This window comes from Leptinotarsa decemlineata, unplaced genomic scaffold, assembly GCF_025532065.1.
Source record: "Leptinotarsa decemlineata unplaced genomic scaffold, Ldec_3_MD MMD2_P_RNA_scaffold_5, whole genome shotgun sequence".
NCBI classification, from domain to species: Eukaryota; Metazoa; Arthropoda; class Insecta; order Coleoptera; family Chrysomelidae; genus Leptinotarsa; species Leptinotarsa decemlineata.
Genome location: NW_027412532.1, coordinates 1,038,812 through 1,064,244, shown reverse-complemented (window position 1 = coordinate 1,064,244; position 25,433 = coordinate 1,038,812). Strand labels below are relative to the sequence as shown.

The 25,433-nt window shown below is 37.1% G+C and overlaps 1 protein-coding gene across 1 annotated transcript in view; it reads left to right on the top strand.

The window, feature by feature from the left end:
- LOC111517113 (max dimerization protein 1) overlaps positions 1 to 25,433 on the top strand; it is a 471,041-nt gene that overhangs the window by 404,037 nt on the left and 41,571 nt on the right. Inside the window, exon 4 of the mRNA XM_074169201.1 lies at positions 1,034 to 1,148. Coding sequence (XP_074025302.1) covers positions 1,034 to 1,148 — 115 coding nt within the window. The remainder of the gene's footprint in view (positions 1 to 1,033; positions 1,149 to 25,433) is intronic.

Genomic DNA, 25,433 nt, shown 5'->3' with positions numbered 1-25,433 from the left:
GGCAGTTCTCGTTCGTAATGGTGAGTTGTGGAGAAGAGACAATATTTTCAAATACTACTGTCCACTACATGAAGAATTACATTCTCACAAACAATTTAAATACTGTTATACTATTGCTTCACCCCTTTTTGAAGTTGGTTAGAGCAGTTCTCGTTTGTAATGGTGAGTTGGAGAAGAGACAATCTTCATAAACACTACTGTCCACTTACATGAAGCAGTACATTGTTACAACAATTTGAATACTGTTGATAAATTGATGGATGTAGCCGTTACTACGTGGTAGGAAATCATAATGAATAAAAGAGAAATGAAACTTTCCACTTTTATAAAAGTGATAAAAAGATATGAAGTTTCATTTCTCTTTTCTTCATTAAATACTGTTGCTTCGCCCCTTCAAAAAATTGGTGGAAGCGATCCTTGTTTGTAAAGGTGAGTTGTTGAAAAGAGACAATTTTTCCAAATACTACTGCTACTTAAATAAAGCAGTACATTCTTCCAACTATTCAGATACTATTGCTTCACCCCTTTTAAAAATTGGTGTAAGTAGTTGCTTTTTGTAATGGTGAATTTGGTAGAAGTGAAGATTTTCAAGAAACCATCAGAAAGTTATATCTCAAAAGTCTTATGTGATGATTCTTCCTTCAATCGAGTTAACACGATAATCACATATTTTGCACATAGAATAATGTTTCGAACTGAATATTGCAAAAAAATATGTTTAAAATATGTTTTTTTCCGTTAACCAGCTGTCACACTCCTACGAAAGACAATTCATAATTTAAATCTTCATGTTTGTAAGTGGTTGTCAAGTTGTCATAAAAATATTCGCCAGTACCTAAATCTCTGCAAACCTGTAAATAATGAAAAATGTCCTATATGCATTTTTTATTGCGAATAAATGATTATTATTATGACAAAATTTCTGTCACTTTGTTTCTTAGTCTGACTGGACTGATATATTTCAAATGATCTTTTTTTTTTCTCAAATGTCCCAGACCGACCGACCGAAATAATAAGTTTGTTTTTGTTTCAGGCGAGCACATCTGCGAAATTGTTTAGAGAAACTCAAAGATATAGTACCTCTGGGTCCAGAGGCATCTAGGCATACGACTTTAGGACTATTAACGAAAGCCAAGAGGTTCATAAAGGTGAGTACAATTTCCTATACTTTGTTTCTGGTATGAAAACTGTCCCATTGGCAATCGGCGAGTCCGCCAAAAATTCGACTTATGTTGCTAAATTGGCGAAGGCGCTAAGCTCCTCCGCCATAATTTCATGTGTGTGATAAATCGAAAACTGGAAATGTCTCGCCTGGGTAACTGACTGATATCTCGTCGTGACAAATGGAAAAGGAAATCACCAATACATAACTAATTATAATCCCAATAACCTCATTGAAGCGTAAATTCTTCACCCGATATTTTCGGCAAACAAACAAAATACTTCAGCTGAATTTTTCTAATTTCGTTTTCGTCAAAGGCAGCGGAATTTGTATTTATACTTCATAATTGATGAACTTGAGAGAAGGCTAGAATTACACGACGCCGAGCGTCGTAAATTAATGAGGCGCCATCAGGCGATAATTAAGAGAATCCCCCACGAAAAATCTGCAGAAGACAGGGTGATCCTAGGGTTGAGTGCCTAATCGTGTTTGGACTGTAGGAAAAGGTTTTTTGGGCCATTCCTGCGGATAATTCCTTCATTCAACCCGAAGGAGTTTCAATGTAGGTCACAAATTTGTTTCTCTATAGATGTTTTGGTTAGAAAATGTTTGTCAGGTTGAAGGGAATGGAGTATTCTAGTTAACTAGTTTAGTGACCCAATAATTCTTCGGAAAAAAAGTTAAATTCTTCTTCAGGGCTCAAAAAGTAGTTTTTTCGTGTTGATAATTGTACTATTTTAAAAACCATCAGACATATTAGATACATATTTCAAAAAAAATAAAAAACATTGCAAAACAACGAAAATTTCCGAGACAACACCAACACAAAACGACATGAATCAAACATTCGTTTGTTTTTACGTCGAATGATACTAGTTTCATAGTATTTTTGATATTCAGATTTGATAATTTGTCAGCTAGGTCTACTGAATTTAGAACTGTGTTTGAATGATTAAATATTGTGAGTTCTCTGAATCTTGAAATCAAAAACTTAGACAACTTACTGCTTGGGACATCTATATCTTATACCATGGGTCTGGCTGAATGTTCTTCTTTGTGGAATTTGATCAATCCATACAATTCTGGAGGCTGGGGATTCATACATATCATCTTTTTTACATCCTATGGTGTGGGAAACAGCATTGTTGATTTCTTCATGAGATTTTCAAACAACATGTTCTTAAAAAACATGTTTTCCAACATTCCGACAGACGAATGTCTTCCTCTCGTGAGATACATATTAGATAAGAGTCATACAAATCCATATATAAATACCGAATTTCGCAAACTTCTTGAAATACGTCTGAAACAAAACTTCTTCAAACATAATAATAATTTTTATCCGCAAAACTCAGGTCTACATAACAAAATTAAGTTCACAGTAGAAATCGAACAAAAAAACGAGCTTAACTTCTTAGATTTTAATATTTCAAGAGTCAATAATGGTTTTCAATTCAATATCTACCGGAAAAACACGTTCACAGACTGTACAATTCCCTTTGATTCCTTAAAAGAGTTTTCAATGTCACTTTTGATGACACTATCTACCTAATACAACCTCCAATGTCACAGAATTGTTGGTGTTTCAATGTTGTGAATTTTATGGAGTGATATTCAAACTTGAATTCCTCCATAGTTGTAATTCATTATTATATGGCGTCGAGTCAGATCCCTGCTAAGATACAGTGTAATATTATTTATCCTCCCGCACTAATAATAAATCTGAGTCCCGCTAATGAACTTTCCGTCGTAACCTTTCGACATCGCCTTGTATATATAGCTACAGTCGAATGTCACCGGATAAAATGTCAAGCCGAAAACTAGAAAGGAACCTCTTCATACGCCCGTGACATTCTCGTCTACGTCTACCATCTACGTGTTGCCGTGCTTTTGGAGAAGCCATTCGTGTCGGTTCTCTCGACGAAAATTATCAAGTTTGGCATTTCGACCTGATGCGTCCGTCATTCGGGCGCAATTACAGCGTGGGTCAGGCCGAGAGGAGCGTCTCTAATATAAATAAAAATTCCCGACTGCTGGCGTCATTGTCGTGCAGAATCCAGGCCCTGAACGAACACGTATCTTTTTCTAGCTGAAGAGCTAGAAAAAGATACGTGTTCTGGTATGCGAAGGTTTGTCGTCAACTTTTTATTGTTCAGGAAGAGTCCATACGAAAGGTAAATGATTATAAATTCCATTGGTTCCGACTTTCATTATCTTATATGGTATGAAATGATTTGAAATATCTGAAATAATCAATGAAATTAACTTGACTACCTGAAAATAACAATTATATAATATAATTGTATAATATAACAACTCCGACATGGAAAACCTTTACACCAACGGTGCTGTCGAAGAAGCACTTCAAATCATACAGAGGTAGCCATCAGAAGATGGTGACCTGGAAGATAGAAACAACTTACCAATAGAACTAATCAAGGAATCACTAGGCTGCTGTATACGAAACTGCTATTTGCAACTGAACGACGAATTCTTTACCCAAGATGAGGAACTGTCAATGGGATAGCTACTTTCACCAGTTAAAGAGTTTTGTATTGCACAAGAAACACACACAGCGAGGAGAAACCAAGCAAATGGGGAATAGTAGAGAAATAGTAGTAGGAAATTCAAAAAAGCCGCATATATATATATATATATATATATATATATATATATATATATATATATATATATGATGTTTCCCTTTACCTGCGTTGCTGCCACAGCAGCACAGCAAACACAGGTAGTGCACAGCAAACACAGGTAGTGGCAGCAACGCAGGTAAAGGGAAACATCCATCCCTATAAATTGAGACACAGAGTTCGAATTAATCAGTCTAGTTGAAAAAAACCAGACATCACCAGAAGATGGCAAATGAGACTTTGCCGAAACGTTGTGAAAATAATCCTTATGGGGAGAAAATACACAGAACACGGAGCGAAACCCGAGAAAACAGCTTTGATCAAGCGGAAAAACGGTCAACTACCGCTAAACCGGTGAAATTTGTTTTGTATTGTTCAATTTTCAATTGTTGCTTGTGTTTTATTGTAATTACATTCCAAGGTTTTCAGCTAGTCATTTCAATTTTATTGATTCTTTCGAGATTTCGAATCATTTTATGTTATGTTGGACAATGGAAGTCCGAACTAGTAAAAATGACCATGATACATTTTCAACCACCTTCAAACAAACGTAATTTTTAGGCAAATATTCGGAATGTAGCCAGTAGAAGATTTTGATAAAATCCTAAGTCAAATTTCGTCCCTTCGTTCCTTCAGAGCTCAAAAGAAGCTCATATTCCACCTGGTTCTGCTCACCAAAAAATCCCATTCCTTGCCCCCATACGGTTGGGTAATTTCTTTCTGTTCTTTTTTGGTAAATACTCTGGCAATTGTATTAAAAATGTATTCTTTGTGACTTGTCCAATAGCACTGTATGCTCTTCACATGGATTTAGTAAAGAAATGGAATTGAATGAGTAATTTTTATTGAATTATGCCCTCCAGTGAACCAAACCTGGTAAGTCCTGGTTACAGTCCGCATAGAAGTACCTGGTATAACATTTTCGAAGTAAAATTTCCAGGACAATCGATTCTGTGGCCTTGAAAAGTGGAATATTCCAACAAAACAGACTCAGCTTTCCTCCTCTCTGTTAACAAATGAAAGTATATCACTTCTCATTCCACATTCCTCGCTCCCGATCTCAAGTTTATGAAACGTGAACCTCCTTGCAATTGACGGAGAATATCTCAACTGAATCATTACAACATTTCATCGGAGCTAGGATATATGAGGTCGTTATCAAAACATAAATTCTCTAGAAGAGCAATTCCATTGGTTATGAGTCCTCTATATCGAGGATAAACATCATACAGATGGTTTTCCCGAATGGTCATACCATTGTCGTTTTACGGCTGCAGTTACTTTAATTTCATGGCCGTGTTCTCGTCAGGAACATTCTGTTTTACAACTGGAATTATTTTCATTACGCGAGTTAACAACGGAAATGATGTTTATTGTTGACTGGTCTCTGTCAGAGTAATTGAAGTATTTTGATCTGTCAAACAAACTCTTTGTTATATCGGAAACTTTTCAGACCACCCTCGTAAAAGTAGATTGAAAAATCTCGTGGATAATTTCGTTTGGTTCTCGAAAACCCATCGCTCTGAGAATACGATCCCATCGCAATTCGTTCTCTTCCTTTGAAATAGCAGAATCCACGAATACCTGAAATACAGGCATTCGCCATCATTGATCTTTGATCTGTATTATTCGACATGGAAGCTACAAACAGATCTGCACGTTCCTTCATATTGACACTGATATTGACCATGCTCGAGCAGTATTTGCAATTTGAATTTGCCGACAAACGTTATATTAGCACGACATCAAAGAAGAGGCCCCTCCAACTACTGCATCGTGATTCTGGCGATTTTGCATCAGTGATATCGAACTGCCAGCGTGAAGCTACAAAAAAAATCTATTGGTTGAAATGGATCAAAGCGTCACGTTTGAAGTTCTCAAAATCATTCCTTTATATTCTGCGAATGGCTGCCTCCATTACCAGGTCTAACACTCCTGGATCAATGTCATCATGATGGACTGAATTGGGAGACGAAGACTCGACTTTTTTGAATGATTTCTTTATCGTCTCATACGAATCATGTAGCTACGTGCAAAAATAATTATATAGGGCATAGGGTGCTATAAGACTGCATCATTTCTCGTTGCACGATGAATATTCTATTGCCAGGAATCTAGAAATGTTCATCTCCAAACATATGTGAATTCCAGTCATACCAGTAATGGAAAATGGATCGACTTTGTCTGTCCAAAAAAGTATATTTACATCGTAGTATATCTCCATCTTTATACAAAAAATGATTTGTACATCTCTATAAAGAGTTCATTTTGGAATAACTTCTTCTTTTGGAAGGGTTCCAAAGCCAAAACCTCTTTTTTAATTCTAACACGCTTTTATTGGCTTCACCTGTATGTATGTATGTATGTATGTTTGTTTATTTGTAACTCTCAAGCTCGTTATCTGTATTTGACAGAATTATCGATACTTGGATAACTTCCGCACCGGTAGAACCTTCGCCAATGAGGACCAGGCAGTAACGGCCTTCATAGACTTCATCGAATCTCTAGCACTAACATTTGTTGATTCCCATTGAAATTTGTCTCAAAGACGCAATTTTGTAGAACTTTGAGCCCATTTGAGAATTTTCATTTATCAAATCTTAATGTTTGAGTCGCTGGAATGCCTGGAAACTAATGGACCCAATTATTTTTTCGATTATAAGTGCAATTATTCATTCTCTCTCTTTTTTTAATTAAACTCCGTCTGGAAGTTTTTTCAGCAATCTAGCGAATTGCTAGGAAAGGACCCGATGCTTTTAAAATTAATTAGCTCTCGTAGGAAACATCGAAGTACTTGAAGTGAGTTTTAGAAGTTTCCGATTTTCCAATATTGGAGAGGTCAATATTTGATGTCGGACCAGAATATTCTGGCTGAAGAAGAATAACGAAGCAAAAAGAGTAACTTTTGAAGATAATTATTGTTCTGAAAGGCTGAAGATCAAACAACGATCAAACAAAGTAGATATCTGTGTGAAAAGCCAAAAAAGATTCGACACTTTCCTGTAGGGAAAGCCTGAAAGCAAAAAGCATCATAAAAATCAAATTCGAAATCATTTATAACTGAAAGCCAGCATTGTTGAGTTTGAAGCATTCCACCTCATCCTTCTAAGAGGCTTCAGATATCAATTGTCACATCAATGGCCTTTGTTAAATTGTTTTCCTGAACATTTCGTTGAATCAAAGCTTTTTTCCATGTTTTTGGCTGTGATGTGCAAGTTTTCATTCCTGTCGTCTCGCCTACAACTGCGGTGGACACCATCGAAGGCAGGAAAGATCCAGTGATAATACGAAAGACTCCACAGAGAAGAAAGAAACTTGATTCTGAAGAGACAGATAGTTTTCAAAAAAAAAAGGCACATTTAAGGCACTACTGAATTCAGTTCGAAGAACTCCTTTTCAATTGATACCCATGGAAGTCAATAATGACTCGTTCAACAGCAATGATTTCTTCGGCAATGAGGACCTATATTCTGAATGATTTAAATTATTTGCCGACAAATACACACAAAGTTCTGTCCATTATATATAATCAAGTCTTGAGTTGAATTGTGTCCATGATGACAATGATAAAGAGCTTTTTGAAAGTTAATGACACTACGTAGCGCAGTCGGTAGGATACAAACTTACGGTCCCATAGATATTCCTATTTCCAATTTGAATCTGGTTAAAAATAACACTGACACCTACGAATCATACATGTACAGGAACATCATCAGATGAAATGGAAAAACTATTAACGAAGGAGAACATCAACATGGCATTTAAAACTGGAAACTTTTTGGGTCAAAAATGGACGGAAATAACAAATGAGAAATCTACAAACAGAAAAATCATGAAAAAGGTTCATACAGGAAGGACTCCAAGGAAATTTAAAACGAAAATCTTCAAACATAAAAAAATGAACAAAAGAAAACCTATTGCACCTATGCTGCGACTTTTTAGAGACAAACCACGATATCAACGTGGACTACGACATCCCTATCCCTACTAATATCATAAATGCGAATATAAGTTTGTTTGTTACGGTTTCGTGTAAAAACTACTCAACCTATCATCATGAAATTTCCTACACATGTTCTTAGAGGTATTAGAAGTAACAAAGGATAATTTTTATTCGAAGAAACTATTTTTCATGTAAGATAAAAAATTGTTTGTCAAAAAAATCTCAAAATCTAGCTACTTTGTTGATTAGGTTAGGTTAGGTTAGTTTAGGATAGGTTAGGTTAGGTTAGGTTAGTTTAGGTTAGGTTATGTCAGGTTAGGTTAGGTTAGGTTAGGTTAGGTTAGGTTAGGTTAGGTTAGGTTGGGTTAGGTTAGGTTAGGTTAGGTTAGGTTAGGTTAGGTTAGGTTAGGTTAGGTTAGGTTAGGTTAGGTTAGGTTAGGTTAGGTTAGGTTAGAGTAGAGTAGGGTAGGTATTCATTTCTATTGTACTGACACATATTTAATGACATAAATGAGAGCGAAGCCGCGGATAAAAGCTAGTATTACATACAGTAAATGAACGACAAAAATAATTTCTACTGGAATCCCGGAACAATCAATCAGCGGATTGACTTTCGAAATTATCTAGTGTTATATAGAAGACATTTCAGAATAATTTGGTGTAGCAGCTACTGATGAAGCTACTGTATAGAGAAACACGTCTGATTGTATAAATTGGTTAATCATTATCATGGATAATCATTTCCATCAAGCACCGATTCAAGGTATTCATTAATATCCAGATATAACATTCACGGGAATCAAATCGATTCGCCCGAACCATCAACCACAACTTCCTAACATTCTCTTCTCATTCCTCTCGATCTCTCATGCCGGTAGAAGTCTGGAAGCATATATCGAAAACGCAATCCGTTTTTGGTATTCCAACTTCGGGAAATATTAGCGAGAGGAGAAGGAGCACGATCTGGCAAGAGAGACGATCCCGATGGAGAAAGTATTTCGTCCGCCTTTGCAAATGAAACGATACGTGATCGCGGATCTTCCAATGGAAAACCGCCGATATTCCAACAAAGTTTGTTCACTTTGCGATGCCGACGAACACATTTCACGAAATTGGGTTCCCGCATCGGAATACGTATCATATTTTTACGTTGCGATGGATGTAAGTCAGTCGGTACAGTGTGGCCACAGTTATGAATTGGGTTGTATTGATGACTTTAACATTATGGAAGGTTTGAAGGTTGGTTCAATGGAAACAATTTCGATTTTCATCACACACGACGATCTGATCCAGAAAGGTCGTTTTGGTTGCGCAAGAGCAAAGAGGAACTGATTTCCGAACGTTGTGAACCCACTTCTTGAGCTTAATAGCCTTTCCAGTACGTTTCAAATCATCAAAAAACGCATGGAAACTGATACTCAGTTCTTCAGCTATACCACTGACCGTTTTTGATGGGTCGGTTTCCACGAGGGTCTTCAAAGCCTCTTCCTAGGAGTTGTCCTCCTAGGTCATCGTCCATCCTGTCTTTTCCAGGAAGGTCACTAGGAGACATCTCCTTTATATTGGCAGGTGTAGACCAAGACTCACCGAACACCATGAGGTGTGTTACGGTGGCCTCCACGAAGGTTTTGGAAGGTGCAGCGACATTACTGACGTTGCGCGGCTTCTTCAACCTTCTTGGGGTTCCCTCCGTGGTGGTGCACAAGTGGGGAAGCTTTCCTACAGAGGCAGCCAGTTCCTTGCCTTTATTCAAGGCGGAGCTCTTGCTGTTGGAGGTGGAGTGGAGGAGGAGGAGGAGGGTGCACTTATAATTGCTACCACTCCTGCCTTCTTCTCTTTCTCCTTTTGTCCTCAGCGCCGCAAATGCGCCTACGCCTTGACCTTTGTATTACACCACGAGGTGATCTGCTATGTCCAGCCTTATTCCAAGCTGTAGATTGGGGTGGACGTTTCTGTTCATCCCAACCACCGCCTTAGATTGAGGTGAGCACTTCTGCCCAGCCTCGGGTTGGTTTTTGTTTTTGTTGTTTCTGTTTTTGTGTTCGCTTTATTCATGTGTGCTCTGACCAGGAGTCCGGCGACCCCGTCCGAAAGGCCCAATCCAAGAGGCAACTTAAGCGTAACTGATCATATTTAGCGAGGATTGAATAGCCAACAAGATAGTCAACAAGACATGTTTGAATGAATGAGTAGGAAAGATTCCCTTCAGTGTAGAACTTCTCAACAAGACACAACGTTGCAAATTCTGATCTCAAAACCACTCTCACTCGTCTACGTCGCTCAGCATGCAAATTATTCACTTCCGACGACACGTAGTAAATCCCTTTTCCCAAATACCTAGCCCCCACCCTAACAGGGCGAAACACGTCGATACCGATTCTAACGCGGTTTCGCGCGACCCATCAAGAGCCGTTCACCATAAAAATCAAATGCCTACACGTGAATCTGAAATTTTTTGATGCAAATGACAACGCGCCGCGTCATATCGAGCGTTGGGGGTTGTTTGCAGAAGGGGTGGCCCCAGCCAAGGTCGCGCGGATCGATAACGGGGACGGCACGCCGGTGATACGGGTCTAGGATGCACGACCTCATCTGCCTTCCAGACCGTGCTCCCTTAACGTGTGCCTCCAGCAACCACTTCCTGGTAATCCAATTTAACGTTTCCACGACTACCGGTTTGCCAGGTTCAGAGTTAACAGTTTCTACAGATATTTGGGGCTTTATAGAAACAAAATGAATAATCACTGCTGATCGAAAACATGTGGGTATCAGGTTTCCAGAAATAACAAATAAAGAAATCATTGATAGTCTTAGAAACTGCAAATCGGAAGCATATGATATCAGAAGAATGATTCCCAGATGAATAATTTCCAGAGATGACTGATAAAGAAATCATTGATATTGTGAATAAATGCAGGTGAACTTATCAGACGGATGATTCCCAGAAGAATGCTTTTCAGAGACATCTAATAAAGAGAACATTGACAGTCTGCAAAACTACAAATCGAAAGCATGTAGATATCAGAAGAATAATTTCCACAAGAACGATTCTCAGAGATATTTCATGAAAAAAAAATTGATAGTCTGAGAAAGTGCAAATCAGAAGCATATAGATATCAAGAGAATAATTTCCAGGTGACTAGTTTACAGAGATAACTAATGAAAACATTGATAGTGTTTGTGAATGCGAGTAAACTCATTAGAAGACTGCTTTTCACAGATATCTAATAAAGAAAACATTGATATCTCATAAAGAAAACATTGATAGCCTGCGAAACTGCAAATCGGTCGCATATGGATATCAGAAGAATGATTTCCAGAGACAACTAATGAAGAAAACATTGATGGTCTGCAAATCGAAAGCATATGGATGTCAGAAAAAGTGTATGTGTATAATACTGCAAATGTGAAGCATACGGATAATAGAAGAATGATTTCCAGAAGAAAGCTTTTCATAGATATCTAATAAAGAAAACATTGATAGCCTGCGAAACTGCAAATCGGTCGCATATGGATATCAGAAGAATGATTTCCAGAGACAACTAATGAAGAAAACATTGATGGTCTACAAATCGAAAGCATATGGATGTCAGAAAAAGTGTATGTGTATAATACTGCAAATGTGAAGCATACGGATAATAGAAGAATGATTTCCAGAAGAAAGCTTTTCATAGATATCTAATAAAGAAAACATTGATAGCCTGCGAAACTGCAAATCGGTCGCATATGGATATCAGAAGAATGATTTCCAGAGACAACTAATGAAGAAAACATTGATGGTCTACAAATCGAAAGCATATGGATGTCAGAAAAAGTGTATGTGTATAATACTGCAAATGTGAAGCATACGGATAATAGAAGAATGATTTCCAGAAGAAAGCTTTTCATAGATATCTAATAAAGAAAACATTGATAGCCTGCAAAACTGCAGAAGAATGATTTCCAGAGACAACTCATGAAGGAAACATTGATGATCTGCAAATCGAAAGCTTATGGATACTATGAAAATTGTTTTCAGAAGAATGATTTCCAGATATATCTAATAAAGAAAACTGATTTTCAGAGTTGACTAATGAAAACATCGTTGATAGTCTACGAAACTGGATATCAGGGAAAAATAATTTCCATAGATAACTGGTCTTAGAAACTGCCAATCGGAAGCAGATGATATCAGAAGAATGATTTTCAGATGAATTATTCAACTTATCAGGAGAATGATTTCCAGACTAATGATTTACAGATATATCTGATGAAGAAAACATTGATGTTGTATAAAGAGAACATTGATAGTCTGAGAAACTGCAAATTGATTGATTTCCAGAGATGGCTGATAAAAAATCATTGATAGTCTGCGAAACCGCAAATCTAGAGCATATGGATATCAGGGCAATTTATTTACAGAGATAACTGATGAAGAAATCATTGATAATGTGGGTTAATTCAAGTATGCTTCTCAGAGATATCCAATAAAGAAAACATTTATATATCATAAAGAAAACATTGATAGTCTGAGAAACTTCAAATCGGAAACACATTGATATCAGAAGAACTATTTCCAGATGGATGATTTCCAGTAATAACTAAGAAAAATCATTGATATCGTGAGTAAATGCAAGTTAATTTGTTTTCTTCTGTTGCTGATGTTACTATAGAAACATCCGCTTGAGTTAGTGGTGATTGAATTTTGACCAATGCCTTCAGCCAGTTGCCAGAAAGAAACATTTGATACCGTTTCCTAATGAGCGTTAGACAAAATAGGTGAAAAGCGATTCAGCAAAGCGATAGAAAACAGGTTGCAAATGCATCGACTTTGTCTCAGTAAACCAAACATCTTGCATCCAAGAAATACAAATTTGTTTGTGTATCAATGTTAATGCAAACAATCCAAATACCGCATCGAAAAAACATCAAAATCCATTTTCGTTGATGAAAACCCGCCTTCATCTAAATCGAAAAAAACGCAGCGGCCTGAGAAACCACGTTGCTCTAATTCCGCACCAGCGAATCTCCAGGAATTATGTAATGAACATTAAATTTTAATACTTTCGACGTCTCCGGCAGAATCCATTTCAGCCAAAAAAGGCGTTCGTTCTCCATTTACCGAACAATGGATCTATTGTGTTGGAAAAAGTGACTGCTGTCTCCATCGCGTATCTGTCGAGATCCGATCCGTTGTCAAAGGCGCGCTAGAGGAAATAATCGGGACGCGCAGCCATGATGTCGTAGGAGAGGAATTGCCGCAGAGTTCACTTGACGTGTATTGACGTTTCGTCACCGAGGCAAATATATCGATTTGACTGGAGGCTCGTCAACAGCTTCATCTTCGCGGTTGATTGAGAAGCTTTGGATGCATTTTTGATGCTGCCAGTTTGTGTTTGGGTGCTCATACAGGGTTGGTATTCTTTTTTCTGAAAGTCAAATTGAAATTATTATCATTATTGATTCTCTACGATCTTCATCATTGATGTAGTATCACTGAGTATGTCTTCAGTCTCACTAACGTCTTTTTCTGACTCCGAGGGCAGATCCCTCGTCTATTAAAAGCCGCGTTCGTATCGATTAACGAGGCATATTTAGTCATTGTCGTCGTCAGAGTAGAAGTCTAAACAATCTAATTATGAACGCGGTCGAAACCGTGCATTTTCCTCAACCGTATTGAGCGCCAAAATGAATAATGGTCCTCCGCATTCCGAAACGACCTCCCAATCATTCAATGTTGGATTGCGTGCCCTCCTAGTCGATCTACTCTAAAGGCACCTTTGAGATTCAGTTCTTTCACAAATGGAGTGTTGCACCGTATGTAAATCCGTTCGTTTTTGCCATCATCACGACCTTTCCACAAGATCGTACTTGCTTTATTGATGTGCTCTGCTTGGTAGCTGAAGTAAAGTTGGCCAACCAATAGATAATTTTCATATAAAATCAGATTGGAGTCTGGCTCCCTTACCCTTTCCTGGCTCTGTGCACCTCTTCATGAATGGGGTGTTTGATGGACAAACTGTTCACTTATCACAGACGTCTTAGGGACTGAGCAACGGGTGCTTCTAAATCGGGAGGGGGTCGTCTATAGCATAGTCTACAGCTTCCACAGCTCATGGGTTTCCATGAGTTTCCGCTGACTCGAAAACTCTCTGATTCCTCGACTGGATGGATTACTGTTTCGTCAATAGCGTCAAATCTCGGGGGGCGGTTTGTGAGCGCCTGAAGCATACATGATGACAGGCTTGAACATTGTATTGTACAGTAATCAAGGTTGATCATTGATGTTCTATTGATCAAAAGAAAGAGCTTGGCTATCCTCAATTGAATTTTGTTTTTGATGGTCTTTTATAAGACACAAGTACTTGATTCGAGAAAGTCATTCGATTTCCCTATCTTTTGCGTCGCTCCAAATCTATCGCCTGAGTTTTATCTGGGTTCACTCCAGTCGAAATACTAGCAGTTCGAGGTCGTTCAATGCACATTGCATGTTGACCCCCCAACTCACAACCCATGGAAGAGGCGAAGAGAGCCGTGCCATCAGTGTCTAGGGAAACCTCTATGTATTCAAACCTGGGGAGGTCGCTCACGTTGAGGCTGTATAGTAGTGGAGACAGCACAGCTCCTTGAAGCTTTCGGCTCTGACTTGAAACATATGCCTTAAAGGGCAAATCTTACCCTTCGGACTAGGCTAAACACGGTCGAAGGCCTTCGAAATATCGAGGAGGACGAGATGAGCTGTCTAGCTCTGAAATTGAGTCTCAGGGTCTGCAGCTTGGTAGACTGAGTCCTCCTGAAGCCGAATTAATCGTCAGTCAGAACATTCAGGTCCTCAACTTCTTCTGTTAGCCTTTGCAGCGTAACACGTTCAGCCAGCTCATCCGTTGAGCTCAGCAGACCAATCTGACAGTGGTTCTAGGAAAACAGCGGTTTCTAGCCTGTTTCGGGATAATAACGACCATGGTGTGCTTCCATTATCGAGGGGAAGTACCTGAACTGTTGATGATATCCAACAGGTTACGAATAAGGTTCTCGGGGAGCTGCTTCAACAACCTATTGTTGATTGAATCAGCTCCCGGAGCCTCCATAGGCTTGGAGGCCTTTATGTTCCCCCACAGTTCTTCCTCCGAAGCCGAACGAATCACGTATTCATCATTTTCCTTGAGGATACGCCGAACTCGGCGTTCCAGCTGGATATCACGTCACCGTCATCGTCCAGGTCAACGTTAAGTTGGAACTGACGCTCCATTGTATCTGCAACGACAACTCTTTTCTGGCGAGAAAGTAGCAGATGCCGCGCTCTCCATGAAGAGGGGACGGAGGAGCCTCCAGCCTTCCTCGTTTCGAGCCTACTGGTCACTCTTCAGAGCTCATCATCTCCAGGTTCGAGCGATTCGAAATTCTCAGTCCACTTCTCGTTCGGTGGTCAGAAATGGCCTGTTCAACTGGGTTAGCCATTCTGCTAGCCGCAGCTTTGTTCCCAGGAAAGAAAGTCTGCTGAGTTGCTTCTTCTTCCGCCTTAGGTTCCTTATCTTAGGAGGGAACTCATTATAGCTCCGCAGCGGGCACTCCTTCCTGGTTGTGGCACGTTTCCGTTGATGCTTGTTTATTTAAACATTGCTGTAGTTGTGCTTCAAAATATCCTGATTGGTTGGTGGCGCGCATGGTTAGTGGGAAGCGTCCTGGTTGGTTTGTGGAGTATATGGTGTATAAGCACTGTCCGACTGGAGGTTCAGTGATAATTGGTCTGGGTGATGTGTTTGCTGTTGTTAGCACACTGGCGTTGGTTTTGGATATGATAGTTTTCCATGCAGCTGGGAAGTAGTGTACCATTTCTCTTGTTTTGACTGCTGATCGATCTCAAAAATCGATGAGAATGACAGACAGTGCATGAATAGTGTCGGAACAAATCTTTCTTGCGCATCTAGAGCAGTGTTGCCAAGTCTTTAGCGCCATCCGTCAAGTGAAACGGTGGTTCGAGCCGCGAGGCCGGACTATCAATTTTCACTGCCTATAGTCTAACCTGTTTCGGGAATTGCGCGTTGAAAGGCAATACCTTATTAATCCTTTTGAGACTTGTCGTTCGTATCGACAAATTATTTCAGAGCTTCATTTTCTCGAGAAACTAGCACCGAAAATAATTCCGAAGTATTCCATTCCTCGTGTTCGAGAACAGCCTCACGAAATAAATATTCATCTGGATGAAGTAACGCAAACCAGACGCGATGAGGGTTTCGCAAAAATCCAAAACAACACACTAACGAATTCAAAAGAAGCACGAATAATAAATTCTAATTAAAATGGTAATTACTGGCTTAAAAGAATAAGTGTAATTAATAAGCACCGTTGCAACGGGAGAGAAAGAAAGAAAAAGGGAGAGAGAAAAAGAGAGCACAACGACACCACCATAGTTGGCGGGATTGCGGTCAGGGGCGTCTTGGAATTTATTGGACATCTATTTCAAATTCCCTCATCAGGATTTGGTTAGATACTGAAAATTTAAAACTGTGTTTCGATTGGTTTCCGAGATTTGCCATAGTTGAATGCCTATACAAATCTAACCGAGCTCTTGCCTCTGCAAACTCAAGAAAGACTATTTTCTTACTAACATAAAAAAAAGCTAAAGTACGTCATAGTTTGAACATAAATTAAATAGTCTCTATCCCTTCATTTTACCTTGGGAAAATTCACTTCAAACCTTCCCCACTCACCATTCCCATTGTAATAATTTTCTCTATCCTATTACTATTCAAAATATCAGGACTATTCCGTTATCTCGTTGCGTCAGCAGGAATCTCTTTCGGCTAAATCCGTCCCTGGCAGGAGATTCCGAACAAAGGGAATGCAAATTAATGGTAGATTCCTGTGCGCGAATCAACATCAATTTAATCAAGCACCGCCACAATCTATAATTGAATAAACAGTTTGACGAATAGCTTTTAAATTTTCTACATAAATATAAATCCACTTTCGGCTTTTCCACGGAATCCGTATGCAACCGGAATACTGAATGTAAATCCGGATGCGGCCTGCAGTTTGTTCTGTTCGCATCGAACACGGTTTGTTGACTTTCCATGATTGATAACGGATCCTCATTCATTTCGTTCTTCGTAAAAAGGGTTGAAACCCGTAAATGCACGTCTGAGACAACGTACCGCGCGTTTCGTTCATTTTACAGTTGCCATAATCGTTCTACTGATGTGGGAGATGAATTTGAGTCCACCAGGAATTGAGCAATGAGCAACTGAGCTTTATTTTCATCGAAAAGTCATCTCCAGCGATGAGGCCCTTTTCTGGATGGATTTGTAAGTGAACAAACAAAATTGCTCCCGTTCCTTCTTTCGGTTTTTCCACGGAATCCGTATGCAACCGGAATGCTGAATGTAAATCTGGATGCGGCCTGCAGTTTGTTCTGTTCGCATCGAACACGGTTTGTTGACTTTCCATGATTGATAACGGATCCTCATTCATTTCGTTCTTCGTAAAAAGGGTTGGAACCCGTAAATGCACGTCCGAGACAACGTACCGCGCGTTTCGTTCATTTTACGGTCGCCATAATCGTTCTACTGATGTGGGAGATGAATTTGAGTCCACCAGGAATTGAGCAATGAGCAACTGAGCTTTATTTTCATCGAAAAGTCATCTCCAGCGATGAGGCCCTTTTCTGGATGGATTTGTAAGTGAACAAACAAAATTGCTCCCGTTCCTTCTTTCGGTTTTTCCACGGAATCCGTATGCAACCGGAATGCTGAATGTAAATCTGGATGCGGCCTGCAGTTTGTTCTGTTCGCATCGAACACGGTTTGTTGACTTTCCATGATTGATGACGGATCCTCATTCATTTCGATCTTCGTAAAAAGGGTTGAAACCCGTAAATGCACGTCCGAGACAACGTACCGCGCGTTTCGTTCATTTTACGGTCGCCATAATCGTTCTACTGATGTGGGAGATGAATTTGAGTCCACCAGGAATCGAGCAATGAGCAACTGAGCTTGATTTTCATCGAAAAGTCATCTCCAGCGATGAGGCCCTTTTCTGAATGGATTTGTGAGTGAACAAACAAAATTGCTTCCGTTCCTTCTTGGGAACTTTGTCGTCTTAGAATCGGGATACAGGCATGGATCTCCTATCCAAATCAAGATTTTGTATCGTGTCTAGGACTTTGTGGCGTTAGGGTGGCTAAAAATGATACGTCGTTAGCGATACATCACCCAAGTCGAGGTGAAAAGTTAAAACGTGTCTAGAACTGTGTGGCATTAGAGTGGATAAAACTGATATGTCGTTAGCTTTTTTCCCCCTCAAGACTCAAGCACATCTTGTTGTATATAATGAATGCCTTGCCTCCCTATTAAAGCTCTGGGGGACGACCGTTATCGTGTCTATTATTATAACAATTGTAACAAGATTGTTACAATTGTTATAATTAATAAATAGTGTAAAATATGTTCAAAAACATGCTTTTACTCTAACTCTAATGTTCTCCTTTGCTTTGGTCTTATGATTAATGAAATATGTTTCTTTGAGGCTATTTATTACTACAGTTTAATCAGATAAGTATTCATATAGAGCATCTGAAAGAAAATGTCTTTGCAGCGTTGTCACACTGTTTCCGAAGTATCTAGTCCTACATACGTGCAAAAGTTTCCAGTCTTCTCAGAACTGAAAAACTCTGCCACGTTGTTTTTATTTGTTAAATCGATCATCAGGAGAATCTCAATCTTCAATCAAATTTAAAGAAAGGAAGCACCTAATGAAAGACCTTACATTAGAATCATCTATGAATAAGAGGACCTGACAGTGTCAGTGTCAGTGTCAGTGTCGGTTATTCTGCGAAATATTGGTCTCTTCCAGTAAGTGTTAGTGTCTTATAGAGGTTTATAATTGATAGTGATTCTGTATTTGAAAAGCGTAGCAATATGTCTAACTTCAGCAACAAATTCGTACAGACTAAGAGCATTCAATCATCACTTCTATTATGTTAGCGAGTGAAAGAGGATTTCTTGATCATTCATATGCTTCGTGATGTTCGGTTATTATTCAGAAAGAGAATGATATCAAGGTTCTTTACCGTGACAAAAAATAAAGTTGTCTCAACGTAAAGAAATATGGACATCAAAGTTCCTCATTTCATTTTGATAAGGCCCTTTCCCGTCCAGTCTTTGAAACTCTTTCCTGCCGTCGAAGAAAAAAAACAGTTTTTTTCTATTTCACTCAAGTGGAGAATTGGAAAACTTTTCGAAACAAACTGAATCACTCGGCCTTCTGTCGACTACAAAGAAGTGAATAAATAAATTTTCCCGTTATATGGAAGTTATTTAATTAGTTTCCTGCCTTTAATTAGAACTGATGGAAAGTCGGCCCGTAAAATATGAACTTCTAGTCTAATGCGTTAATTTTTACGAGGCCCCTTTCCTCTGCAATAAGGTCGTGTGTCACTCTCAGATAATAATTAATTATATGAGCTTTTTTGAACTTTAATTAAACCTACAAACTTTTGCAAATTCGAGACTCTTTCCGGAAACAAAATTTGCAAGAAAGCCTCATGATGTTTGATTGTGATGTTCAATAGGCAATATTGTGAAATTAATTTTTATATAGCTGAAAATTTTTTTATATAAACATATATTGTAAAATAATAGATAAGGCAAAATTGTAAAATTAATTTAAGTTGGTATACCTGTATGGGTGGTTCGCCTGGATAGTTTACCTGTATGGGTTACCTATATAGCATAAATAGGGTTAGCTCGCATTAGTTTCTAGTTTTAATCTTCCCCTTTGAAGATGATCACTTGGTGATCGAAACACGTGTCGAGGTATTGAAAATAAAGATTTGGTGTTAGTATATGTTGCCCCCCTTTTTGGAGTGTTATGTCCACTATTTGTTACATTTTTCATTTGTATCATACACACTCGATAAAATATCTCTCTGTATATATATATATATATATATATATATATATATATATATATATATATATATATATATATATATATATATCTCAGACAGCAGAGAAGCGAACATGGAAAATAGAGAGAGGAAGATCCGGACTATTTCAGAGAACAGAGAGGAACAACAAGACATTCAAAAAACAAACACCCTGGACAACGAAAAAGAACTAACTGTAGGGGTATGTACTGAAAACGCCCGTAGATTGTCTAGATATTTTAACCAATGGGCCAAAATTACCAACAATAAAATTATTTTGAGTTGGGTTAAAGGATTTAAAATTCCCTTTCTGAAAGTACCATATATATATATATATATATATATATATATATATATATATATATATATATATATATATATATAGAAGAGTAGTTTTTCGTATATTCGGTATGATTAGAATAAATATTACTCTTTTTAGCTGCATTTTGAATGATGCAACTAATTTTCCTTTATTTTCAGTATTTTAATATTAAATTTTACAAAAAGGATTTGAAACTTTATATCTTCTATTAATTATCTGCGAGCGTCAGTAGTACCGTCATCTTCTAGGCACTCCTCAAACTCACAGTTTGAGGACAGTTTGAGGAGTGCCTAGAAGATGACAGTACTACCAACTGTCGAAAGCGCTCGCAGATAATTAATAGAAGATATAAAGCTTCAAATCCTTTTTGTAAAATTTAATATATATATATATAACACATAACTCCAGGAGTTGTATTGATAATATATTCACAAATTATGATAATTTCAATATTGCAACAGTTTTAAAAACTCATATTTCTGACCACTATGCACAATATATAAAATTTTCTATTGATATTATGAAGGAAAACAAATATACATACCGACGAATTTTTAGTGAACAAAGCAAAATTGACTTTAGTAACAAATTGAAGAATGAAAATTGGATTGAAACGTATAGTCACAGTATCTCCTCAGTCGATTTGCAATGGAAATCGTTCATGAGCAACTTTATCAACATCTTCAATGAATGTTTTCCGCTTAGATACATAAAAACTAAACCATACACCCACAAACATGTATATATCGATGATAATGAAGAACTGAGCCAGTGTAAACATAATCTTGATGTATTGCTAGTTTTGTCTGGGAATAATCCAAATTTCAAAGATCAGTATAATATTGCTAAATCGAAATATAACGAGTTGTTAGTTAAAGCCAAAAAAGATACGTACCATAAAAAACTGCAACGTACAGATAACAAAACTAAATGCATGTGGAGCTTTTGCAATGAACTTACAGGTAAGAATAAAATTTCTCATTGTCGAATAAAAGGGAAACCACAAGAGGTTGCAGAAGAATACAATCTGTTCCTAACGAATACTGTACCTAATATAATAAGAAATATCCCAGATGTACCATTTCAGTGTAATATAAATGAAAACAACCAGTCAATTTTTTTGAAACCTTTGTCTATGGAAGACTTAATTAATTTATCACGCAAGATTAAGAATAAACAAAGTAGCGGGGATGATGGTATACCTTCAGCATTAGTCAAAGAAAATATTCCTAACATGAAAGAAATACTCACGTATATCGTAAACAACTCTTTGAAATTTGGCATATTCCCAGAACAACTGAAGGTGTCTTTAGTTACACCTATATATAAAAACGGTGATATAGAACTCATGGAAAATTATAGGCCAATAAGTCAACCTCCTAGTTTCTCAAAATTGTTTGAATTAGCATTTTCTGAACAACTGATAGATTTCTTTAATAAATGTAACATTTTCAGTAAGAATCAACATGGTTACATCCAAGGTAGATCTACAATGTCAGCCATCTTCCAATTCACTCAACATGTATTGAATTTCATTGAAAAAAAATATTTATCTTTAGGAATGTTTTTAGATCTTTCTAAAGCATATGACTGTTTGGACAGATCTCTTCTGATGTATAAATTAGAGAAGTATGGAATTAGAGGAAACGCTTTGAAATGGGCTAGTTCATACCTGAATGGTCGAAATCAGAGAGTTTCCATTAAAAGTGAGGGAATGATTTATAAATCACAGATACTCCAATCAAATATTGGAATACCGCAAGGTAGCATTCTCGGACCGATTCTATTTATAATCTTTACCAATGACTTATGCTCAATGAATACCAGAAATGATCAGTTCATAACAAGCTATGCTGATGATACAAATATATTGATTGGCGGTGAAAATTTCCCAAAAATCATAGAAAATACTGAAAATCTCTTTAAAAAAACAAAAGAATGGTTTGATAGCAACAAATTAATTCTTAACGAATCAAAAACCCACACAGTATTGTTTCGCTCAAGACAGTTGCAGTTGGAATGTCCACCGACAATCAAAATAGCTACAAAAGAGAGAGAAATAACATCAAAATCAAAGTTTCTTGGTTTATATATCAATGAATTTCTGACCTGGTCAGAACATATAGAAGATCTATGTATGAAACTCAATAGGGTGCTTTATGTTATAAGATCTCTCAACAAATATCTCCACCCAAACTCAATGAAAATAATATATCATTCCAGCTTCGAATCGGTGGCAAAGTACGGAATTTTGTTTTGGGGATGTAGTCATGATGTTCAAAAAATTTTTGTAATACAAAAAAGAACCTTACGGGTTATGTTAAACATGGCCTACATAGCATCATGTAGAGGGTGTTTTCGGAAGAATAATATAATGACAATTTTTGGCATATATATATATGAATGCTTAATATATTTTTTCAAAAATAAAGATACCTTTTTGACCTATAATATTTCACACGGGCATGAAACAAGAACGAGAAATATCATGTATCCATTACACAGACTATCTATAACAGAAAGTAGTCCTCACTACATGTGTATAAAATTTTTCAATAAACTGCCAGATCGAATAAAATCAATCAATGGCATCAGCAAATTTAAGAAAGAAATTAAAAAAATTATTATAGAAAATGAACCATATAATACTGGTGAATATTTTAATTGTAATTTTCCCACCTGATAGGCAACTCTATATGTCTTCAATATATGTTTATGAATATTTTTGCAACATATTTCATATCTACTTTATTATTTAATTTTTTTTAGATTTTATATATACAAATGTTTAATGTTTTTCACTGTGACGCCTTTTCATTCTATGTCTTCATTACTGCTTCAGCTGTATTAGTCTGCATTTTTTGAAATAAAGTATATTATTATTATTATTATTATTATTATATATATATATATATATATATATATATATATATATTATTGTCCTGACGAAGGTGTGAAATATACCGAAAGCAAATAACAAAGAGTTTTCTTTGTAACAGCCCAGCTATTGACTGCAACCCCACGAATTGAACCGATTTATAGTTTATATTATTATATAGTTTATAATTATTCTGTTCTGTGAGAATTTATTCTTGGACAATAAAGTATATTTATTTATCTATCTATCTATACTTGAATGCCATACTACTGTGTTGTTATCAGCAAATACAGTTAATATTGCTTCAATATATGACGAATTACAAAGGGCCGAGAACGGAACCCCACAAAGAATATATGTGCTACCTTCCATCCTCCTCTTTCCGTAAATTAGACAAAGAAGAAGAATATGTATTGCACAAGGCTAGACTTAAAGGATATACTGTGCAAGGTTATTCATATAATCACATCCTAAACGACAATATGGGGAGTCAAGGTTAGGTTCTTTGGTGCATTGTCGTGCAAAATATCCTCAATACATTGCCAAAAAAATTATCCCATTCATCCTCTCCTATTTCTGACTATTATTCCCTCCGAGAAGTTTTTGAACCACCCCCCTAGTTCTCATCCATTAAGCCCCATTTTTTCAACTAATATATTGGCAAACTAATTCGATCGCGGTTTATTCTTCCCGAGAGAGCGTAGTTCGACCAAGTTGAGCGATAAACGCATCCACCGAAATTATTGCCCAGAACGCTGAATAGCAATTTTTTTTATGAATAGTGTATGCGACGGGACGAACCCCCTCCCCAGAGGGTGGATGTCATTTGCCTTGGATTTTGTTTGAACAGAGGCGTTCTATGTGAGTAATATTAGAGTATATGAAATGTCATGTACATGAACACCATATTTTTTCCACGACTGGGTGTTGAATCCTATCATGGAATCAAATGCGTTTCAGAATGATTTTGAAAAATGATCGTATAGATCAGGGGTCTCCAAACTTTGAAGCCTTCGGGCCATAATGATTTTATGATTTTTTCAGTTTGTTCCAAGGGCCAATTTCTGCCCTTAACTATATTTCTAGACTAGGATAGTCGCAAAGTGCGTGACCTAAGCAAACTTTTTTGCATTTCAATTATTATTGTGTATTGTGACACTTAACGACATCTAGTGGCGAGAAGTGGTACTATGTACTACCTTTTTCAGCTACCCGCTAGGTGGCATTAGGCGTAATTAAATATTTGGAATTACCGCGTTGGTTCGAGAAAGTTCTGGTCCTAGCTAGTGTATTCCGATAACCTCGAGATGGCAGTAATAATTGCATATAAATAGGCTAGCGGCGCAACTGCGAGTTAGTCTGCGTAGGAAAGGCGAAGGAAGCGAAACTGTCTATTGTGAAATAAAGTAACACCCGTCAATAAAAGTATTTTGATTTGACTTATTGACACCGTGGCTCGGAGGGTGCAAGACATCGCAGAAAATATATCATCTCAACTGTCTATCTATTTACCTGAAATGCTTCAACTTCAAAAATGTTAAGAAGTTACTGAAATTTTGCAATTTTTTTTTAGGAAGAAATTAAATGATCTGATAAATTCAAATAAATAAAATATATATCAGTCATTGATTCTGATCATATATGGAAATGGAATAAAGGCGTATTTTGTTCAATTCGATTTTAAGAATGAAATATTGAATATTGACGAAGAAACAAAAAATATCAACAAAACCGATGAAGAAAAACCATAATTCAGAATGAATTTACAAAAATACATAAATAGAATTCAAGGAAATAAATATAACTATAAAACAAACTAAAAAGTTAAAAATAAAAATGTAATAAGCTCAGAACAATAACGAACGGAAAATAATAGTATTATTGTGAAGAAAGCGACAGGCGCCTGATATACAAAAAATATAGCACAGAGCGCCCACGCTTTTTTCACAATAAATCTAGTATTTTTCGTTCGTTATTGTTTTAAGCTTATTTAAAAAAAATGTTTTCATTCTTTTTCCAAATGAAGAAATACATGTAAAGTGAGTTCGAATTATATCAAGGGGGTTAGGTAAGATTAGGTTAAGTACAGCGCCATCTGCCCGCGAATAGATGAAGCAATAATGTCGATATATCAAGGTGGGTTACCTACAACGCCATCTGCCGCGAATAGATCAAGCAATAATGTCGATAATTCTGTCAACTACAGATCCTGAGCTTGAAACTTACAAACAAAGAAACATACATACATACATACACACATACATACAGGTGAAGCTAATAAAAGCTTGTTGAAATAAAATAATTTTTTCAATGTTTGAGTTAGTCACAGATGGTGAATTCGTATTACATTTCATCATGAGTACCACTCAGTCTGGCCGTTAAGATTGTGGATGACTTTCGTTCAATTCCCTTTGACGTGTTCCCACTTCATTCTTGAAAAATGAAATATCCAGGGTGTATATCACATATACAACAGAATATTCAGCTGATTAACGGAAAAATACATTTTTTCAAAGATCCAATTTTCATAAAGTATCTATTCCTTCTTACAGTATATGTTATGACATGAACTCCCAAGTCA